This window comes from Caenorhabditis briggsae, assembly GCF_000004555.2.
Source record: "Caenorhabditis briggsae complete genome, chrX, whole genome shotgun sequence".
Lineage (NCBI taxonomy): Eukaryota > Metazoa > Nematoda > Chromadorea > Rhabditida > Rhabditidae > Caenorhabditis > Caenorhabditis briggsae.
In genome coordinates this window covers 18,494,828-18,518,034 of record NC_013491.2, presented here as the reverse complement: position 1 = coordinate 18,518,034, position 23,207 = coordinate 18,494,828, and the positions used below count along the sequence as shown (strand labels likewise).

Below are 23,207 nucleotides of genomic sequence, written 5' to 3'. Positions count from 1 at the left end.
CTGAATTTCTGAATTTCTGAATTTTTGAATTTCTGAATTTCTGAATTTCTGAATTTCTGAATTTCTAAATTTCTGAATTTCTGAATTTCTGAATTTCTGGATTTCTGAATTTCTGAATTTCTGAATTTCTGAATTTTTTATACATCGATACTGTAAAAAAACACATTTTTTAAAAAGTTGACTTTATCAAATTTAAAATGTGTCATACAAAACAAAAATTTATGTGCAAACTGACTCTATAAAATATGAAAGCTTCAAAACCAAAAAAAATTCTAATTTAAATACGAAGCTGCCAAAACCATAGAAAAAATTGTCAAAATATTTCTAATCTCTGCTCCTTGAGTTGTTGTTGGCACAGTTGGTCCTGGAGTTTGCCCAGAAACTCCTCCAGTTGCTCCAGTACCCGCTGATGCTTGTGTACCGGTCACAGCTGGTCCAGGAGTTGTAGTTGATCCGGTTCCCGCAGTTGCTGTCGATTCGGTTGCTGGTGGTTGTTGTGTTGGACCTGTTGGATTCAAATCGAACGGAGTATTGTAAGCTCTAGACTTGACAAAGTTATTAATCATCTGAAGTGCTGGTTGTGGTCGATCGAGTGGTACAAAGTGACCGGATCCCTAAAACACTTTTTGATTTCGAAAACTTAAAAAACGTCATTCAAACCTTCACAGTAAGCACATCAATATTGATAGAGTTGGAGGTGTAGGACGTTTGATATCCAGCCACCGATGTTGCATAGGTATTGTCGATCTGGTATGTCCATTGAGTTCTAGCGCTGGATGTCTGAAATTGAAAAGTTGAAATAATCTGAAAATATATAAAACACAAACCGTCAATCCTAAAGCTCCAAAGTTGTTGGCAGTGAAAATTTCAGCTCCAAGCCAGTTGACCATTGTGTCTGCGTCTCCACTATACAAGAGCATTTTGAAATTGCCTGGGGCGCTGAAAATAGGGTGTTTGTTTAAATAAAAAACCAAAATTTAATACTTGGCCATAATGATCTGAAGATTTGGAATAATGCTATCTACTTGTTGATTGTAGGCATTGATAATGGCGCTGAAATAAGCAAATTAGATTTTTTTTGGAATGCAGATTTACTTGTTAGCAGCCCAGTATGGAACGGATGCTGGAATGTTCAATGCAGTTCTGACAGCTGGGCGATTCAAGTAGGCCTCCATAGCAGCGTCATCGTAGCATGGATAGCCGTTCAAAGCGTCAGATGATTCATAATTGATTCCGGTCTGAAGGATTGGAAATATTAAATCTCAATATCTATTATTAAGTTTAGAACTGAATCTAGGCTTACCCAAGTCTCTCCGTATGGTGTACGTGGAGTAGTGTCATTAATTGGAATTGTCCAACACTGTTGATACATGTTATATGGATCAAATCCATTCAATAATAGATTGGCACCAGTGGCAACGATCTGAATTAAAACACAAAATTAAGAAAAAACAAAACTAGTCAATTTACAAAGTCATAGCATGGATCGCTCAAGTCTCCCCATGGAATTGAATTGTTGAAGTTTGTCATACGATCACTGAATCTGCACTTGAATTCATCGCCTGTGCAACAGAGCGCCAATGCGGTTTGGTAAGTTCTAAAAGATTTTTTTCTATTTAATAATATAATTCTGGCAACTAACGATGCTGGAATTCCTCCATGATAGTATTGATAATGAAGTTGTGAGTTCAGATCAGTCCTCTTGTCAATAACTCCGTTTCCAATAGATACTCCTTTGTAGTTGATATTGATATCTCCTGATTTGATTCCTTGTACGAGAAGAGCGGCAAGACCTGGGAGGTATACTCCAGCATAGGATTCTCCAGTGGTGTAGAAATCGGCGGTTTGGTATTGTGGATAGGCAGCAAAGAAGCTCTTGAGTGCAGCATAGTTTTCCTGGGCGGTCTGGAACACAATGATGAAGATACAGTAATGGTCGATAAGATATACGGAAACATATTTTCCAGTTGATTTTCGACCATGTTGGTCATTTTCAGGAGTTTGGAGCTCGGCTGTCATGTTTTCGATAACTTGGGAGATTTTTGACAGATTTCAACAGATCAAGATTGAAAACTTTGCATTCACCAATTTCTTTTAAAGTTTTTTTCAGCTTTTTGCCAATTCCTGGAAGACACCTTTTTGCTCGTTTTGTACTTAACAAGTGAAATAATTAGGCCTTTTAGAAATTTGCAAATATCTGAAAAACTGGAAACTTTCACAAATTCTGTGATTGCGATATTTTCAATCTAGGTCAGTTTTACACCCTCCGAAAGTTTCAAAGTGATCCGACACTGGACACCTGAGCTACAGACTCATGAAAATGATCGAGTTGTCCGAAAATTAATTGATAAATCCGATTATTTGTTCACTTACAGTAAAATCGTCATATTGAATGTTAGTGTTGTTGTAAGCATAAGAGTAACCAACTCCAATTGGACTTTCCAGATACAAGACGTTGGCGAACTGAAATTACAGCATATAAGAACTTTCTGAAACCCAAAACTCACCTTGTTCCATGAATAAGGATTACGTGACAGAGTCTGCGAGTCTTTGCTGACACGGAATGGCCCGTTTTCTTCAAAAAGACCCATCAGAGAACTGGATCCAGGACCTCCATTTAACCACAACAACAGTGGATCAGTAGACGGATTGTTTTCAGATTCCACGAGCCTAAACCTCAATAATTTTTATGATTCTAAACACTATGGTTATACCAGTAATGAACTTTATGTCCTGAAAGTCCATCCAAGAATCCAGAGTATTGCTTGAACTGCATATCAGCTGGAATTCCTGGCAAGTTGATAATACGATCGGAAGTTCCAACTGTGCAGTTTGGTGTAGTGACCAAGTTGGTGAAAATTGGTTGTGGTGTGACGTCAATCTAAAATTAAATTCAATTTCTGTTACATATTTTTCCTGTCTCACTCCAGCTGGAGTACTGTAGTTGGCCTGGTTGCTCAAGAAATTTGTCAGCATTTGCAGAGCTTGAGCTGGACGATCGGATGGAACAAAATGTCCAGATCCTTTGACAGTGAGTTGAACCAAGTTCTGTGTCCAGGATTTTGCATATCCAGCGATGGTAGTGGCGTATTGAGCGCCTTGTGTGTAGTACCATGGTTGGCGTGGGGAGGTTACCTGGAGAGATAAAAATTCGAAAATTGAACATCCTTTTCCCATTTCCTAGAATCAAATATTTTATCCATATCATTGCGTGACTGGATTTGAATCATTCCAACGGAAAATAGATGTTCACGCATTTCTAATATAGTCATTGAAAATTCCACTAACCGTTAAGTTTCTTCTGGTCACCAACTTCTCGATCAACCATTCATCTCCAAGGAACTGACAAATCGTGTCCACATCTCCGTTATAGAACATTAGCCGCATATTGTTGGTTGTGTACCACTTGGAATCCATGATAGCACTGATCGTGTTCTGCATATCGTAGTATTTCACCTGCGTGTGATAGTCAAGGTCGGCACAGTCTCCCCATCTTGGTTGATTTCTGGCGTGAATAGCGGTTTGGATATCCGGGCGGGACAAATAAGCAGCAAGAGCGTCTCCTCCAAAACAGTTGAGTCCACGGAAAGCGTCAGTGGATCCATACCAGTGTTGGAGTTTGAGTTGGAGAATTTGGCAGAGGCAAATGACTTTCTGCGATTCATGAGGGCTTTACGAGCACGCTGTCTGCGAGATGTTGGTCTTTCTACGAGCTTTTCTTGTCCTGGAGTCTGCCAAGATCCTTGCTGGTTGTAAAGATAGCAATCTTGGTACATGTTGTATGGATCGCCACTAAAAGTTGACTCTTTTCGGAAAGAAATACTGGAAAAAAACTTACTTGACCTCATCATACTCATAGAATTTGTCTTGGTTAATATAGACTGCGTTGTAACATTTGGAGCCTTCTGGAGGAGCTGAGTAATCAAAGTAGATGGGGTCAGAGTTGGTCAAGTTGCATGCATCTTTCAGTGAATTCCACTCACTGAAAATGTATTACTATTAGATTGAAAGTATACGAGTAAAATCACTCTAATCCATTGAATCCTCTTCCATACTGTAAAACGATTTCAGAGTTTGTTTGGAGGTACTCGCTAAGAATACCATTTCCTACAGCAGTTCCCTGAAACGTCTCACATTTAGATACTTGACTGCCGCTATTAAACAGAATCCAACCTTAAAATTCAAATTCAAGAGGCCGGCGTCAATTTGCTGGATCAAGTTCAAGGTCAATGTTGGACAATAAACTCCACCATAAGATTCTCCGGTGATGAAGAATTGATTTTGTGCGTATTGTGGGAATTTCTTTGTGAAGAATGCCTTGATAGCGTATCCGTTGTTCTCGGCGGTCTGAAATATATAGATAAAACTCAGTCTTTTTTCCAGAGTATGATTTACTTACAGTATCATCGTTCCAGTAGTAGTTTGGGTCTTCGGTGTAAGAGAATCCCACTGCAGCTGGGGCTTCGAGGAAGATCACGTTGGCTTTCTGTAATATTTAAAAATCCACCTTTTACCCACTACAGTATATTTTTTCCATGCTGAGACTTTGCGGATTCAATAATTTTCGTTTTTTCTATTTCTCTACCTACTACAGTATCTGTCAATAAGATAAACTTGTTTTTCAGTTGGTTGAGACCATTTTCAAAAGTCTTGATAATTTTGGCGGGTGTGAAACATACCTACATTAAGAACTTTGCATTAACAGAAGTTCTCGAAAATTTCTAGTGGTTCAGATATTTTCCTATTTCTGGAAGACATCCCTTGTTGGCTCAAGAGAACGTGAAGAAACAGGTTTCCTTCAGAAATCGGTAAATAGCTAAAAAGTTAGGAACTTTCAAAAAATTCTATGAATGCAAAATTTTTAATCTAGGTCTATTTCAAAACTTTCAAATCTTTCAAAACTTTCAAAATGATTCGATAATTGCCCGCCGAGTTCTAGACTTTTGAAAATTGTAACAACCCACTGAAACCCCTTATTTGTATATCTTATTGGCCGGTAACATACTTCATATTTGCTATTTTGTTTAGTTTGTTTTTCATTAAACTGATAAAACAATTTGTATTGTTTCTAATTCAATAAATCAAATTTTTAATGCAAACAATTTGTACGTTTGGCAATCAAATGATATCAAACCACGCCAAATTCACAGTCGACACACAATTCGAAGAATGCAACGATTCCAGGGTACAGCAGATGAAAAGTGATTTAGGCGTACAAAATCCAAACATTTTCTGGTATTTTGTACCCCAACGACCCCACAAGTTTGGTACCCTCCGAATCATTTTGCCAATTTGAACACTATATCACTTACCTTATTCCAGGAAAAAACATTTTCATACAGAGTCTGACCTCCATCATCGTTTGGATGGAGTGGTCCCAGTTCCGTAAAGAATCCTCCCAGAGAACTGCATCCTGGACCACCGTTCAACCAGAGTACAACTGGGTCATTGACAGGATCGTTTTGAGATTCCGTAAACCAATAGAACAAATGGTTCAATGGAGTTTCATCAGCAGTCAAGTACCCGGAGAACATACGGTAGGTGACATTGAATGTCAATCCTGGCAAGTTCGTGATCATGTCGGCGGTGGCAGCTGCATTCAACTTGGTTGGCAAATCGGTATTAGTGTTCATGAATTGAGCGGGTTCTGAAGCCATCTTCTCCTTAGCAGCAAATGGTGGATAGGTGACACCAGGTGGAAGTGGTGGGAGTGGAGGAAGTGTTGGAAGGGACTGAGCTGTCGGATACTCTGGAGCTGGGCATCCTTGAAGATCACTGTAGGATGGGAGCAAGGGAGCAGGTGTCAAGGCATATGGGAAGGTGGTGTTCAGATTGAGTCCGTTAATGAAATTATAGATCATCTGAAGTGATGGTCCTGGACGGTCTTGTGGAACCAAGTGACCGGATCCTTTGACCGTAACCAGGTTGAGGTTGGAGTCAAAGGTTTTCACGTATCCAGCAAGTTGAGACAAGTAGTTAGTTCCAGCCATAACATAGTTCCACGGTTTACGAGGAGCAACAGTCTGAAAATTCAAGCCTAGAAAAGCCACCGAAAAAGTTCTCACATTCAATCCTGAACTATTGGCAAGCTGTTCAATAAGCCATTGGTCTCCAAGATGATTGCAAACCATATCAACATCTCCGTTGTAGATCAAAATCTTCATGTTATTCTGTTTGTAGTAGTAGCTAGAAATAATTCTGTTCAGAACGCCATCCAACTCGAAGTAGCTACGATTATAAAGCTGCTCATTGACAGTTTGGCTGGAAAATTATACTTTTTTTTTAAATTTCAGTTTTAATTTTTACTTGAAGGACTGCCATTGTTGGATGTTTGCTGGAATGTGAAGTGCAGTTCTAACATCGTCTCTGTTCAAGTAAGTAGTGGTGGCATCAGTACTCCAGCATGGGAATCCGTCGAAAGGATCGGAAGAGGCAAGATTCAAAAGTTGCTGAAAAATGTCAATTTTATTAAATTAATTAACCAAAATCTTACAGCATTATCCTTGAAGTTCACAGCAGCTCTGTTTTGCTTGTTGCTAGTGGATGAAGCGCCAGCGCTAGTTGTGTAACAGTCTCCATAGATGTTGTACGGGTTATTGGCGGATTGCCAGACTTGATCATTGACAACACCAAGGATCTGAAATTTTGATTTCTATGGATTCTTCAAATTTTTAAGGCTAACTGTCGAAGAGCAGAATGGGTCAGCTCCGGGAACAGCCTTGTAATTTCCAAGATAGTCAAAGAAGATGTATGGAGTGTAGAAATCACATTGAGTTGGATCGGTGTAGTTTTTGCAGCACTGTGCAATAAGCGCGTTATACTCTCTGAAAAAAGAACATTAAAATGGAAGATTCTAGAAGATTAGGTACGTTTCTCCAAAAAGCCCGTAGGTGTAGAGTTGGAAGATCGCAGAATTGACTTGAAGTTTGGTGGTGAGTTCTCCGTTTCCAATTGCGATTCCCTAAAATTTTCAAAAATTGAAATTGGAATTACAGTATTTTTCAGCTGATTTTTGGTCATGTTTTCAGCTTCTGGAGTCTTTAACCAACGTTTTGATTATTTTGAAAATTTTCGAAGGATGTGAAACAGGGCAAATAGAAAACCTTGGATTCGCAGAATTTTTCGAAAATGTCTAGTTTTTCAGAAAGGTCATCTTTGAGAAATCGGCAAATAGCTGAAAAACTAGACACTTTCAAAAAAAAGTTTGAAGCACGCAGGTACTCATGAAAATAATCAATTGGGAGAAAATCAACTGAAAAAGTGGTACTATAATTCCCTACCTTAAAGTTGATGCTAATTTCTCCAGCGCTAAGCATTTGCAACAAAAGCTTAGAAAGAGTTGGAATATAAACTCCTCCATAGGATTCTCCGGTGATGTAGAATGGATTGGTCTTGTATTTTGGGAAAACGTTGTAGAAGAAGTCCTTAAGTGCATTATAGTTATCATTAGCAGTGAGGTCATCGGTGTAAGTGTAATCGTTAGCCACTGTAGAGTACGAGAATCCCACTTGATGGGGACTTTCGAGATACAGAACGTTGGCGAACTAAAAAATAAATTCTTCTAGAGTTGTTAACTTTACAATGTGTATACTTTGTTCCAGGAATGAATATTTTCATACAATGTCTGTCCGTCTTTGTTTGGACGGAATGGTCCGTTTTCAGTGAGCATTCCCCAGAGGGAGGAGCTTCCTGGTCCTCCGTTCAACCAAAGGAGTACTGGACTGTTCGCTGGATCATTTTGAGACTCAACGAACCAATAATGGAATCTGTGAGTGTCGGAAGCATTCAAGTATCCAGAATATTGATTGAAATTAATTTGATATGTGAGTCCTGGCAAGCTAACGATCTGAAAATAATCTAGGCGTCAAAGATCGCAATTAAATCAAATTCCTTGACCGATCACACTAGAAACCCATCACTTTCTTTACCTTATCAGCGTCTTGACGAGCTGTTGCGGCAGCGGTTTGTTGATAAGGTGCCACAAGTGGAGCGGCAACTTTGTTAACGCGGCTGAGGCAATTGTTGAAAAACAATTCCAAAACAAAATCGCGATAGAGTTGCAATGATTGCGATGGTCGGTTTTGTGGTGCAAAGTGACCGCCGCCCTGCAAATAAGCAATAATTGCTGACGCAATGAATGATGGAAAGGAAGTCGTAAAAACGCGGTGAATCGGAATTGTACATAAAATTTTTAGATGAGGCTACGTTGGCTTGAATAAGAGAAAAAAGATAACAATGCAAACATTAAACAAGATATGTAGAAAAAATTGAAACTTTTGAACTCACTCTAACAGATGCGACATGCAAGTTACTGGTATAACTGGTAATCACACCACCATCCATCCATTGGTAAGCTGCTGAGTCGTAGTTGTGTCTCCAGATACGGTCTTCGGTCACATTGAGCTTAAGGTTGGCTGCGATTTCTGCTCCGAATCTTTGGGCTCCAACAAAGTTGCTCCAAATATCAAGATCTCCGTTGTAGATCATAATTTTGGCGTTGTTAGCAGCGTAATTTTTGGTGGTGAGAATTGAGGAGATTGTTGTTTGCAAATCGGTGGAAAGCGTGTTATAGGTGACATTTCTGGTAATGTATATGCATAGAATGAAATAAGTTTGTTAGGATTTTGGTACCTGCAAGATTGGAAAACATTCGATGCATTTTGACTGACATGAAGGGCAGCCTGGACATCGGCACGGTTGAAATATGTGGATGTTGCAGAGATTGCAGTGCAAGGATATCCATTGAATGAATCAGTAGAGTTGTAGTTGTTTACAGCCTAGAATTGTTTTTGAAAATTGGATTTTTTTTTCTGAAAATTTTATATTCACATTAATTCCAAGTTGCTTGAAAGACGTCTGCCATGCTGCTTTAACTCGGTAGCAATCCTCGTTGGTGTTCCAGTTGTCGATTCTGAATGTACCTCCGTTGAGAACGATTATGGTGCTTTTCTTTTCTCAAGAGCCAGCCAACAAGATATCAAAAAATGTACTTCGCAGTTGATTTTTGGCCGTTTTGATCATCTTCAGGAGTGTGGAACTCGGCTGTCAAGTTTCTGATCAGTTTGACACATCTGGAGGGTGTAAAGCAAACCTAGATTGAAAACTTTACATCCACAAAATTTTTGAACATTTCTAGTTTTTCAGCTATTGGCCAATTTTTGGAAGACACCAGTTTTTGCTACTTTTTCTACTGAAAAAGAAAGAAAATGGTGTTCTTCAGAAATCTAGAAAACTAGGAGTTTTCAAAGATTCTGTGAAATTCAAAATTTAAAATGTAGGTTTGTTTTACACCCTCCAAAGTTTTTAAAGGAAATTGGACATCCGAGCTTCAGACTCCTAAAATTGATCAAAATCGATCGCAAATACGCTTTTTTGAATAGCTTAATTGACAGGTATTGTATTTTTACAGACCAGTTTCTTTTTGCTAAAAAATATAGACTTAGGATAAAACGCCATGCACCCCAAGATCTAATGCACCCCTTTTTTGATGTACCCTTGAATCCTTTGCTCATTTTTCTAACAAGACATTTTGGGAAATTTTTCATTTCGTAACTCATTTCCCCCCTTATCACTTCTGCTGACCAATTTTTTTCTTCTTCGATTCCATTTCTATTTGATGATTTTTTTCTAACAAAAACGATATAACCAAGCACATTCTGCCACAAAAACGACCAAAAATTACATACTGATTATTTGACCAAGAAGCGATTGCGTTGTCAGCTTTGGCTCTGCATGCGGCGCCACTGTTGTAGAAATCGCAGGCCATGGTGGAAGCGTTGGTGCAGCACACTGATTTGAGATCGTCATATTGTCTGAAAACCGGGTTTGTAGTGATGAAAATGAAAAAAAATTAATAAAAAATCATACTTTGATCCCGCAAATCCGTGAGTGTAGTAGAATGGAATGAGACTGTTGTATTGATGGCGTGCACTCAAATCTCCGTTTCCAAGAAGAAGTCCCTGCAATATAGCTCAAATTGCGAATAAAAAAAATACGATACACTCACGCGAACTTTGATAGGGGTAGTGACAATATCCGTTCTTGGCGTGTTGTTCACCAACAGATTATAAACCAAGCCTGACGCGAAGAATGACCCGTATCCCTCACCGGCAATGTAGAGATCTGCATTTTGCAAGTTTGGATAAACAGTATAGAAATCGAGAAGAGCATTTAGAATAGCTTGAGTCACATAGCTGTCATCCTGATTGTGTTTTGGGTTTTCCATCCAAGAGAATCCAGCTCCAGGAGCGTCGATTGCCAGTAAATTGGAGACTTTGTTCCATGCAAACACGTTCTCATAAAGTGTTTGACCGTCGCTAGCAGCATGGAACGGGCTGATTTCTTGCATCAGACCAAGAAGCGAACTGCATCCGGGGCCACCGTTGATCCAGAGAAGAAGAGAGTCATTGGATGGATTGATTTGAGACTCGATGTGCCTGGAAATGTTGTGTAAACTCCTAAATGTTCAATGTATTATTACCAATAATGAAGATTGTTGTAGGCTTTGTTGGGGTCTGAGTTCAGATATCCAGCATATTGTTTGAAGTTCACTTGGAAAATAGTGCCTGGCAAACCAGTAACCAAATCTGCTTGAGCTCTTGCGGTCGGTGTGTTTTGTCCATTACTTAACGGTGCGAATAGTAGCAAACAAAAAAGTATAACTTGAAGATGGGTTGCCATCTTGGTCAAAGATAATGGCAGCCGCTATCACTTCCGAGCACCCTTTTATAGAAGATGCTGGACACACAACTTTACTAGCACACAGTTTCACTCTCTCCAATCGTAAAATTGTCTTTCTCGGTGTGTGATGTAAATTGAATAAATCAAGAGTAAGGCGGTGTTGGTAGTGGGCGTATTGGGTGAAAAAGAGTTAATAAAAAAAAAACAAAGCGTCGTAAAATCACTTTTGTGGTGAATGGGTGTAAAGAGCAAACACATCTGAATGTAATTTTTGTGGAAAAAATTATGTTTGACTTGTTGTGTACAGTGACCGTATCAAAATTTTTTTTCACGTTTTCAGTACGAAAACTCTTGGAAAACGGGATGTATTTTAGAAATCGGCAAATAACTGAAAAACTAGAAAACTTTTAAAAACTCTATGAATGCAAATTTTACAATCTAGGTGTGTTTCCTAGCTTCCGAAGTTTGCAAAGTGATTGGAAACTTGACAGCCGAGCTCTAGACTCCTGAAATCGGTCAAAATGGTAAAAAATAACCTGAAAAAATTTTGTTTTTGTATATCTTATTGACTGGATGAAAACGCCGGAAAGTCTTACAACGAAAACTACCGTAACCTCAAAATACTGTGATTTCCCGTGTTTATTTTCTGGGTTTTCATTAAATTTCGCCGATTTTCATGTTTTTTCCTCTCAAAAACATCGAAAAATCACACTTACCGTAAAACCTCTAATAGAACGATACCCGGATCGTCCACTTTGAGCCTATATATCTCATTTTCTGTGAAAGATATCAAAAAGTGGTTAACTAGTAAAATGTTGCTGATATCCTGATAAAGTGGACGATCCGGGTGTCGTTCTATTAGAGGTTTTACGGTATTTTTAATAGTAGAAAATTTTAATGAAAACGCACGAACAGCAGGATAGGAAATTGGGAAAAAGTAATTTGGTTTACTGTAGTTGTCGTTTTATAGGTACGGTATTTGTCGTTTTTCAGGTTACAGTAGTTGTGTTCGGACACGATCACATGCGTTTCTCTTTACCAGTTCCACTTTCTTTTGTTTCAGAATAATAATAAAAACTTTATTAAAAAGTAGCTCAAAAATGTGAGTTTATGTTATTGGAGCAATTTTTGATTCTTGAATAAATTTTACACATATTGACTGATTGCTAAAACAGTGATATAATCAAGATTAAATCTCTTATTCAAATGTTTGAAGATGGACATGCTTGAAGTTGTTTTCACATTTTGGAAACAACACGGGCACGTCATTCAAAAAATTGCAGGTACCGTAATCTTCACCGACAAAAACAGACAAATTCGACATCTCTTCGTTATCCGCACATGTTCCGTTTTGTCTTCGTCCAGCGTTTTTCTGTGCATATCTTCACTGTGTTGTCTGTCTGACCTCTCACGTCTTCTCAATTGTTGAAGATTGTAAAGAAGTATGGCACAAAAGAGGACCAAGGCGTGGCTGTGTGGTGCGATGCTTTGCCCGGGATGATTGATGAAATCCTTCACTTGACTTTTCTGTGTGTCATACAACTATTTTCTGTAATATTTTTGGTAAAGAAGGAGGAGGCTCCTAACCAGAAAAAAACTTAAACGTGATTTCCCCACTTTTTGTGTCTCTCTCTCACTTTCTGGTTGTCTAGAAATGGAGAGAGCGGATTTTCGAATTCGTGTTGTTGGCTCCAACTAATCAAGCATATCTCCATAACCATAATTCACAGTCAGCTGCCACCGAAACGTTTCTTCTTGTTCTTGCCTATTCTTCTTGTTGCATCTATCAGAGCGTACTTGGACGGGAGGCCCCGTCGTCTCCGGACCCAAACCGCTTGTGACATATAAGAGATCAATCTTTTGCAGAGTTTGGTCGTGTTGGTGGGCGTCCTTGTCCACTTTGATCCGAAAACTGTGGTATGAGTTTGACAGCTCCGCTCAGACCCGGCCAGATGAATTTCTATGACGAACCCTACAATCCAGTGCTCAATTTGCACCTTTCACAGTAAGTTTTGTTGCTATGTGCGCCATGATTACCATACCCTCGAGAATTAAGATCTAGAATAATTAATGCATTTCTCTAGCTTTTTAATATTGATCTTACTGAATATCACCGCTTCAAGTTCTCATCATTCGACCCTTTTCACACATCCTTACCTACAGTAGCCTTGTTATATCAGATATGGAGTGTCATAGGTTTTTTATCCCACTTGCTGATGCACTTTCTTGCACCTTTGTGCTTTTGATACCTTGAGGAGGTTAATGAATCAAAAATCTAGATCTTATTCATTTATTTTTTTTTCCTAGGATTTCCATTTTTTAACCAATCGGGAATTGTTCATCATTGTGAATTCTTCAAGCATTTTTCAGTTTACTGGAGCCCCGCTGTCATGAAAACTAACAGATATCTGGTAGATTTTAAGCTGTACATCTGTAGATATTTCGCTATTGCCTCTCTTCTCATCATATTCTCGAATTTCTTCAATTAATGAATAGACAGACAGCTTTAAACTGGATAACAGAACGCCCCAAGGGAGGAACGCCTACTGATTAGGTTGTCATCCAAAAATTCCTCTTTATATAATCGTATATACATTTGTGAAAGCGAACTCCATTGTTTTGTTTTTACCGTTCTTTTTCTTATTCTCATGACAGCACAGTCCCAAACTCTTGAATCCCTTCTCCGTGGCTCCTCGTCGCACACTTTTGGCGGATTGGAGAGGTGAGCTGGCACTCGGCTAATTAGAGGAGTAATTGGGTGATTTCACGCGCTAGGTTTTGTTTTCCGAGTCCCATGACAAACCTCATATTTAATCCCAATTCGAAGAGAAAAAAATTTACTTGTGCTCCAATTTTTTCTTGAAAGCTATTTTTTTTTTAATGACATCTACCTTCCTCATTGGCGATTTTATTAAATGTGAAGAACCTGAACAGTTGAATATGTTTATTAACGCATTGAGAAATCCTATAATACCAAAAATAGGATCTCGTTCTATGTAAGTTCATACCATGCAGTGATACGTTTTTTTTTCTTTTTTTTCTGGATTTTTTTTGGAGTTACTGTATGCATTCCGACGTGACAGTGTAGGTATAAGCTTAGGTCGGCTGTGACGATTTTCAAATATTTTTTCGAATTTTTCATGTCTCTCCACTTTCATTCAAATGCGTCAGAAACCTCGATTACTTATTTCTGAGTAACGGCCCTTTTCCCAATTTTCACTGAGATTTTTTACATTATCATTCCTTGTACTTTTGAGACAATGTTAATCACTTTATAAATCATCATTGAACTTTATAAAGTGCACACCATGATATATCCCTGTTGTGGCTAATGTCAAAGCATCAAATATCCGATCAGCCTTACAAATCTCGTACCCCTATCGAAATTTTTGGCAATTCGTCAATTCCTCGAATCCGTACATGGTGAATGATGAGATTTTCGGGCTATGTTACAAATTGCGGGAAGGGGCCCAAGATTGCTACAAACTGATAACTAGGAACAAGTGGATGAGCAGCGCTCTTTTATTGGTCTCGCTTTTAGAAATATTTGCATATTTCGAAGAAAAGAGAGGGGGAGATATCTGTCTCTCCGTTACAAAATGTTGTTATACGAGTTCGCAGCTGTCTTGTCGGATTTCAAACCATTTACATATATGACAGAGTGAAGAGAGAGAGGAGCATGAGCACACCACATATCACCATGTTTTTCGGGCCAAGAAAGTAGAATAACTTCTCTAGTTCTTCTTTTTCTTCTTTTTCGATCTTCTGGAAAAAAAGACGAGGAAGAAAGCCAAACAAGTGGTGGAGAGGCTCGTTTAAATCGAGGTTTTGGCATGTTTTGGGAGAGAAAGACAAACCAAGAAAAATGTCGAGTGCGTGTGGAATCTAAATGATCAGCAATACAGTTTACCGCTAAACTTTTGTTATCGATGAAACAACATGAAAAAAAATTGGGGAAAAAGACATCGAATAACAAAAACTACGGTAGTGAGGCTCATCAACATAATTAATTCTCAAATTCTCGGAAAATTCTTTTACGATTTCATAACCAGATAAATATTATTCAGTTTGTGTCAGGTCCTTGTTAGTGAGAGTCCCTGGAGAATCGAAAATATGAAGATGTCTATCTGGAAGGACCACAATAAGAAAGTGATGTGAAAGATGATGATTTGAAAAGCCTGTAACTGTAGATTTTGGCAATAAGCAAACATTCATTTATTATTATTATGTAGTCGGAAATAAAAGGCAAATTCTTAATTTGAAACATTTCTAGCTATTTTAAACCATTTTTTCAGTTTTGAGATTCACAAAAATTTTGTTATTACTATCATTCAGCAAAATTGCTTTATAAAATCAAAAAACACTACTCACATTGATAATTCCCAATGGTCCCAAGTTCAATTGAAATTCATAGCGGTCCAAAAGAGTTTGATGATTTTTTTGTCAAAAATCTCTTGACAGTATCCGCTGAGTCATCAATTAAAAACAAATTGCTAATCCAATAAACCAGTTTTGATTAAACATCATTCTCACATGAAATTTCTCTCTTGGGGTCCCTCAGGTTTTTCGGAAAATCAAGTTTTTGCTCTTAGCAGTTTTTTCGACTAGAAAAATTTGAAGAATTAGTGTCAAAAACTAACGCAATTGAAGGAGAAGGACATGACCCATCGAGGTGTTAGTTAGCTACAGTGACGCTAGCTACGCGGCTGACCAACGTCATATATTAGACGAAAAAAATGCCTACCGTAACTATATAATAACCCCAAAAAGTGTTTTCTTCTCTATCAATTCATCCTAGGTTATCATAATTTCCGAATCAGACTTTTTTTCCTAATTTTGTATAGTTACAGCTTTTGATAAATCCAAATTTTTAAACTTGATCACCGTTCTTAATAGAAGACGCAGATGTTAGTGAAAAACACAAAAATTGATGTTCCTGAAATTCACAATTTTCCATACAGCCATTGAAAAACTAATCCACTTCTTAATTATTCAAGCAAATCCTTTTTTGCTGTAGTTCTAGAAAAAAATAGAAAAAGCAACCTGGTACCCAAGAGACTGAATTCGCTCACATTATTTTTTTTTGCTGCTTTCGCTGCGGACCGACCGCAGTCATTAATTCCCTTTGGAGTTTGAGTCACTCGTTCCAACAGGGGCAGATGAGAATTGAGTCGCCTTGGTCAATAACTTTGCCAGTCTTTCCAAATATTATTTATATCTCGAAGTCCCTCTATTTTTCTGAATTTCGAGATCATTTTTGAAGAAATTTCGATGATAATTAAGAATTTCGATAATAACCTTTGTTTACCCAAAATGGCTCCGATTTTTCGTGTCTTTGCAATTGCACAAATTGTTTGTAACCCCTATCTTTAAACTTTTGATAATGATTTCGTTTCAATTTTTGAGAAAAAACTGATATGGCATCATGTTTTCTAGTTATTGTTGCAAATTCGATTGCATACCATCAAAGTCACGAGGTTTCATTTTTGGAGAGCAAACTCTAGATGTTATCATATTACAATGATAACGAACAAGAAGCTAAAAATGATTTAATAACACATTTTTGAGAAGTGAGTCATATAAAAGCCGAAAAAAAGATCGCACTTTCAAGTTAAAGACAAATCACCGATATCCATCCATCAGTTTTCGAAATTCTCGTTACTAAAAAAGTAGTAATCCCCAACTTTATCGAAACTTGAGCATCAGTAAAGTCGGGAAGGATATTTTAGCGTTTTTGGGATGGCAGATTTTTCAAGCCTTCATACTGTGCCATGGGCCCACCCATTGGCCCCCAGTGCGCAGAGGGGCGTGGCCTCTTGGGGGCTGCTCGGTCCCGAGCCGCCGCGCGCGCTTGTGGATCTGTGTCTAATGAGGCCGGTTCCCGAGGGGCCGCTAGCTGTGCAAATGTTCTTTCCTGACTCAAATACCTTACTCAGGTCTGTAAAAGATGAGAGTCGAACCGCCTGGCCTATCATCGACGCCGCGTCAAATGGAAGGTTAGTTTTCATGTTTTTTCTCTTTCTAGAAAGAAATTGCCCCTTGAGAATGGTAACATCCGCTAGAAAAGAGGCATCCGCTAGGAAATAAAACTGCGCTAGTCAAATTCCACAAAATGCTTTATAATTTTCGAATAATTCTAGATCAGTCTCAGCTCAAATAAATATATTGAAAAGCTGAAATCAATTAATTACAGTATACGAATTGCTCGAGCGCACTTTGAGAAAAATCCGCCCAACAATTTGCGGAAATCCAACTTTTTCCACTTTGTCATTGCCTTGTACGACGTGAACAACGCACCAATTGAAATCGAAAGAACTCAGTTTGCCGGTTTTGTTGAAAAAGAGAAAGAAGTGGACGGGCAGGATACGAGAAATGGAATACACTACCGAGTCTCGTTAATGTTTCAAAATGGTGAGAGAAAGGAGAGAAGCCTAATTAAAAATAGGGGATGAGCAACAATTCTCTAATTTTCAGGAATACGTGGTGAACAAGATTTGTTCGTAAGGCTAATCGACAGTGTCACTAAGCAAGTAAGTCCTTTTTGTTGTTTTTCTTAATTTCCTAATATTGCCCTCTTCAAAAATTAGTCATTGCATATTTATACTTCTACTAGGTTATTTTGAATTTACTCTCAAAGAATAGGATCCCTTTTCTTGAAAACTGCCTTGTCCTACTGTATCTTTTTCGTTTATATTTGTGTATGCTAACATTCATCGAAGCCTCTTCTTTCACATTCATCATTTTTATCTGGCACAAAAAAGGAAAAGGATGCTTTCGCAAGTTTCTTCGTACAACTTGAAAACGAGAAAGACGAAAAACTAGTACCATTAAGCTCGCGCACTAGCCATTAAAATCATCACATCAAATGCAATCCTCAGGCTATCACATACGAAGGACAAGATAAAAATCCGGAGATGTGCCGAGTACTTCTAACACACGAAGTGATGTGCAGTCGGTGTTGTGAGAAGAAGAGTTGTGGAAATCGCAACGAAACACCCAGCGACCCGGTTATTATTGACAGGTTTGCAATTTGTTATTCTGAAATGGCAAAAGAGCTTGAATAGCGGAATTCAAGTAAAAGGGTGGTTAAAATAGTAGACAGATGTCTAGACAAGGGGGAGAGGCAGCTAATAGTATTGCGCCATGAAACCGGGTCCGGAATGCCGTAAAAACATGAATGAAGCGAGGCTCGACCTCGCCTTTTTCTTAGATTGCTTTGGTTTAGGTTTCAATTCTGAAATGGGAAAAGAAACAAAGAAAATAACATGCGGGAAAGGATTAGAAGTTTTGTGGGGAGCAGTATACAAGAGGTCAAGCTGATTCACATCTTCCGTGACATTAATTGGATTCATCACCGGTTTTTACTCACTGTAACATTTTATTTGCACTTCGAGCTCAAATGTATTGGTTCTTTCAAGAGATATCAGCAATTTGTCAGATGATAAGTGTATTATCATAAAATCATTAACATTTTTGTAGTTTGAAAGATATTGCTATCTGTTAGATGAACTGATTTCCGAAAGACACCCGTTCTTATACTGAGAAAATGAAAAAAAGTGTCTTTCGGAAATCGTCCAATAGCTGAAAATCTGGGAATTTTCAAAATTTTCCCTAAACCCAAAGTTTCCAATCTAGGTCTGTTTTACACCCGCCAAAATTTTGAAAAAGTGATCGGATACACTGAAAAAAAAGTTTTTGTATGTCTTACTGACCGGTACAGCACGTATCTTTGGAAAATTCATCGATTTCGTTGACATTGTCTTGAATTTCTAGAATTAAAAAATAACTGATTTTCTAAAATTTTGAAATATCGATTTTTTCAACTTTCAAAATTTCCGAAAACTTTTGAATTTCACGCTTTTTTAGAGTTCCAATTTGAGTTTTCTGAAATATCCAGAGTTTGATTTTTTCGAATTTTGGAATTTCGGTATTTTTGTAATACACCTCAAAATTTTATTTCCTGGAAATTTTGGAAATTCAGATAACTTTGAAAAGGTTGAAAATCCGAGTTTCTGAATATTCGGATATTCCAAATTTCTGGAAGTCCTGAAGTTTTTAAATTCATGTTTTTTCAGTTTTTCAAATTTCTGAATTTTCGAATTTTTACGAAATTTTGAAATTTTTGAACTTACGTTTTTTTCCAAATTTTATGCTTTCGAGCATTTATACTATTAAGGATCAAACCTTTTACACATTTCCCTTATAACATGATGAGGGATAAGTATCCAATCCTGTTATGTTTTCTGCTCCCCATAACCCAGTCATCTCATTCCTTGATAGTAATTACGAACACTCTACTCCAATCGAATTATCGTGTTCGCCTTTTCTATCCAATTGGTTCAAAACTACATGAAAATCGAGTAATTGCTACTTTCCCGAAGAGTTGGACACAAAAAGAGAGGAGGGTGATACTTTTGTGTAGCGGACCCCCCGAATTGAGTGGTGAGACGCACAAGAAGAGCATCTTGAGTGAGTAACTTGCGCAAATTGGTACTCGGTTGCAACAAACTTTCATTTAACAAGGGTAGACTTGGAAATGAAAGGGACATTGGATTTGGATCCCAAAATTGGATCGAAATCTTATTATTTTCAGATTCTTCATGAAATTCTTCCTCAAATGCAACCAGAACTGTTTGAAAAACGCTGGCAATCCACGAGACATGCGACGCTTCCAGGTTTGTCATCTTTCAATTGTTTCCTCATCACAAAACAGTTCAACCATCTCAATTCATCATCTCAGTTTCTTAAAGAAACAGGTGGTGCTAGGGTGATGCGCCTTTTATGCAAAACTGACACTGAATAGTAGAACTGGGGTGTCTTCTCGAGCAACAGACTGTGTTTTCGGCGGGTTCTCGGAAAAGGGAGGGGGGATAGTTGTAAATCGAGTCGGTCCCAGCGGGGAGTCATAAATGACAGCCAATCTTCAATCTGTTGTTCGGGTTAAACCGAGAGGAAAGAGAAGTGGTAATGAATAAAATTAGAAAAACGTTTAGAAGAGGGAATGGTAGGGAAGATAAGGGGTACAGTATCCAAAAAATTGATTCGTGATCTTCATTAATTGTTGTCATAAGAGGCAAGGGTTACTGTAATACATATTCCGACAACGCTATTCCGTAGCTCTGGAATTGATGTTTTTGAGAATCAAAAATATACAGTACCCGCAAACGTGGGATTTTTGTAAATTTATGGTTTTTTGAGACCGCAAAATGTGTTGAATTTGTTAGTTTTCACGAATCCGCTTGCAATTTTGGTATTTCTAAGGTAAAACAAGTGGGAAAAACATAAGAGTAACATAACGGACTGATATATTCTCAATTTCCGAACTACCTAGGTCAAATTTTGAAATAACCCCCAAATTCACAATAATCTCTCACGTCTGACAGTACCAGTCTATAAATACTCCAAAAACGTAGTTTTCAGTCAATTTTCAGTTGAATTGATCATTTTCAAAGGTCCCGAGCTAAAAAGCTAACTAATTTTACTTATTTCTCGTACCGAAAAACACCAAATTTACAAAAATCCGCCATTTGTAAGAATATTTGTTTAGAACCCCGAATATCAATTTTCAGGTTGTCCTCAGTGCCTCCGCTCGTCTTGATGGTCTCCTCTTGGCAGTTTCTGATAACATGTTCGTCCACAATAACTCGAAACACGGAAGACGGACCAAGCGGACAGATGCATCCGATGGTTAGTTTCGGGTTTTTATTCCTCACGCTCCCCCATTCTACAGTACACCCCTTCGAAAAGTGACTAACAAGAACTAAAGACTCTTTCGTTGTTACCATACACATTCCATTTTACATCTGTCAATTCGAATTATGATCACTCAGTTTTTCTTCTGTTAAACATACTCCTCTTCTCCTTTTTTTTCTTTTCCAAACATTCATCATTTTCCCTCGTTGTCTTCCTCCTCCCGTTTTTGGGGGGGGGCGATCATCACTGGCCACGTGCCAGCCTAGAAAATGAGCGAGAGGCAGCTGTCAATTGCTGACACCTCGATAAATGGCGATAAGTGTTCAATTTATGCATGCAGTGGGTCATAACCTTCTACGCGAGACAGAAGAAGCACACAATGGCATATCTTTATCTAGATTTCCGGTCTCCCCACCCTCTCGGTGCATCCTGATGATGTTTCATGCTATCATCTGCTCGAATCATAACGGGGAATTGAAATGGGGTGTATACATAGATGGAGGAGAGGATAGGAATCATAAAAACAAATAATTGGCGTGAAAGGATAGGAAGCTATTACATCTGATTTGAATCTGGAGGAGGAGTTGTTTTTATAGTAATGGGGATCTTTGAGCCACACAATCATTTAAAAAAACAGCGGCGAATTTCAGATTCCGAGTATTCTGAATCTGCTGATCTTCCATCGTCTGTACCAGTCATGAAAGCATTATTCCCAAGTGAAGGATACGTCGCCGGAGGAACACAAATCGTCATTATCGGCGAGAATTTCTATGAAGGGCTCCAAGTAGCGTTCGGTACTACTAGCCCAAACTGGGGAGAGGTATATAGAAATCTAGTTTAAAAACGACCAAAAAAAACACACATTCAGAATGTTCAACTCATTTCCCCACACGCTCTTCGAGTGACGACCCCAGCTAAGCATGCCGCTGGACCAGTAGAAGTCACTCTTCAGGTCAAAGGAAAATCTTACAGCCGAGGAACACCACTACGCTTTTCCTATATCAGTATGCCAGAAATCTTGATTCCCAGAACCAAATTTACCTTTCAGACATGGCCGAGCCAGGAATCGAGTACGGATTTCAACGTCTCCAAAAACTCCTTCCAAAATATCCAGGAGATCCAGAACGTCTTCCAAGAGATCAGATCCTGAAAAGAGCTGCAGAATTGGCTGAAGCTCTTTACAACAGGTAACTGAATAAAAAAATTCAGAAATTTTCAAAAAATGATTTCAGAACATCTACGGAGTCATTGACAAATTACTACCATACTCAGTTCGATTCCAGTACTGATTATGCGTCTCGCACGCATTCTTCACCAAGATCCGCATTACCTTATGGAGCAGGACCACCAGCAATCTCTTCGGCAGTTTACCAAACATCGTACCCATCAGTCAATACCACACCAGCCGCAAATTTTTTGAATACTCAAACTGGTAGGTGTCAGAATTTTTGAGAGTACTTATTTCTCTTAGTTTTGAAACACTCTTATAAGTCATCTTGTGTGATCATTTCAAAAATCCCTAGGATAATCATATCAGTTACATTTTTTTTAGTTTCTGGGAATTCTTATTTGTCATCTTCCTTAGTCCTTTCATTCTTTTGCTATTCACTTTTGGCGTGACTAATACAGTGATACAGTCAAAAACATACACAAAAACTAATTTTTGGTTGATCTTCGATCATTTTGACCATTTTCGAGAGCCTGGATCTCGGCTGTCAAGTTTACAATGACTTTGAAAATTTTGGAGAATGTGAAACTGACCTAGATTGACAATTTTGCATTCACAGAGTTTCTGAAAATCATTAGTTTTTAAGATTTTTTCCGATTTTTGAGCGATACCTTTTTCTCACGTTTTCAGAACAAAAACGGACAAAAAGGATTTTTGATCTGTTTTTCTACTAAAAATGTTTTGAAAAGCAGGACCTTCAGATATCTGCAATTAGCTTAGTAACTAGGATTATTTAAAATATTATGTAAAATCAAACTTTACAATCTAGGTCTGTTTGACACTCTCCAAAGTTATCAAAGTGATCGGGAACTCAACAGCCGAGCTTCAGGCTTTTGAAAATGCCGAAAATCCGGTACAGTCCATTTTGAAAATTCATCTTCCAGGTTTCGCAACATTTGGAGGTGTCAATCCGTTCGCTGCGACTCTCCAATCAACGTCTCGTTTGTCATAAGTGCAACTCCCTAATCCTTTTTTTATAATGAAAAAAACCAAAAGCATGAATGATCATGATTTGTCATTTTTGGCATTTCATTTCTTTTACTACGTTCCTTAATTCCAGAAATTAGAACTCCCGCTCTCTTGTCAATAACTGTATTGTGATACACTTAACATTTTCTTGTCAGGATGAAAGAGAACTAATGCAAATAATTGTACTTAATTTTTCGTCTCATTCCATTTTTATTTTTGATCTCTAATTTTTAGATGTGTCTTTTTCCCTTTTTACAGTGACTGTCTAGATTACCGGATTCCGAATTTTCCTTTTTCCCTACTACAATCCTTCCCTCGATGCATAATAACCACACCCACCCTTATCTGCATACAATTTGGTGACATGTTAATTGTGTTTCTTTGTGAGTACTCTAATAAAAATCAGACCATCCATTTTAAAAATGCTGGAACAATGATGAAATCGGCGCTATCAGTTTCTCTCTCTCTCTCTCTCTCTCTCTCTCTCTCTCTCTCTCTCTCTCTCTCTCTCTCTTTTCTTTCCCTCTTGAAATAATCGTCTAATCCGAGAATGGTTCCATTTCCGTCTCTCCCAACGACAATGAATTGTTAATTGACAGGTCATAGAAAAGAAAGAAACACAATTTTTTTCGTTGAC

General features: G+C 38.2%; 2 protein-coding genes across 2 annotated transcripts; one reads left to right on the top strand and one right to left on the bottom strand.

Annotated features, from left to right (window-relative positions):
• Nucleotides 1-272: 272 nt before the first annotated feature.
• Nucleotides 273-10,680, bottom strand: CBG07588 (the record flags this gene model as incomplete). Its single annotated transcript, XM_045240516.1, has 31 exons — nt 273-614; nt 661-780; nt 828-939; nt 985-1,053; nt 1,096-1,238; nt 1,304-1,423; nt 1,471-1,905; nt 2,374-2,463; nt 2,508-2,676; nt 2,702-3,135; nt 3,289-3,435; nt 3,483-3,792; nt 3,839-3,982; nt 4,029-4,120; nt 4,174-4,347; nt 4,400-4,486; nt 4,961-5,068; nt 5,313-6,261; nt 6,307-6,449; nt 6,521-6,637; nt 6,683-6,824; nt 6,870-6,961; nt 7,254-7,544; nt 7,592-7,846; nt 7,929-8,105; nt 8,287-8,581; nt 8,632-8,777; nt 9,647-9,812; nt 9,868-9,959; nt 10,007-10,457; nt 10,481-10,680. 31 exons carry the CDS (start codon nt 10,678-10,680, stop codon nt 273-275), a joined length of 6,612 nt encoding a protein of 2,203 aa, XP_045093495.1.
• Nucleotides 10,681-12,599: 1,919 nt separating this feature from the next.
• Cbr-unc-3 lies at nt 12,600-22,553 on the top strand (the record flags this gene model as incomplete). The annotated part of the gene is made up of 12 exons (XM_002645807.2): nt 12,600-12,685; nt 16,617-16,676; nt 16,874-17,091; nt 17,155-17,210; nt 17,559-17,701; nt 19,274-19,355; nt 20,250-20,367; nt 21,024-21,193; nt 21,242-21,377; nt 21,422-21,560; nt 21,606-21,805; nt 22,486-22,553. The coding sequence occupies 12 exons, from the start codon at nt 12,600-12,602 to the stop codon at nt 22,551-22,553; spliced, it is 1,476 nt and encodes a 491-aa protein (XP_002645853.2).
• Nucleotides 22,554-23,207: the final 654 nt, after the last annotated feature.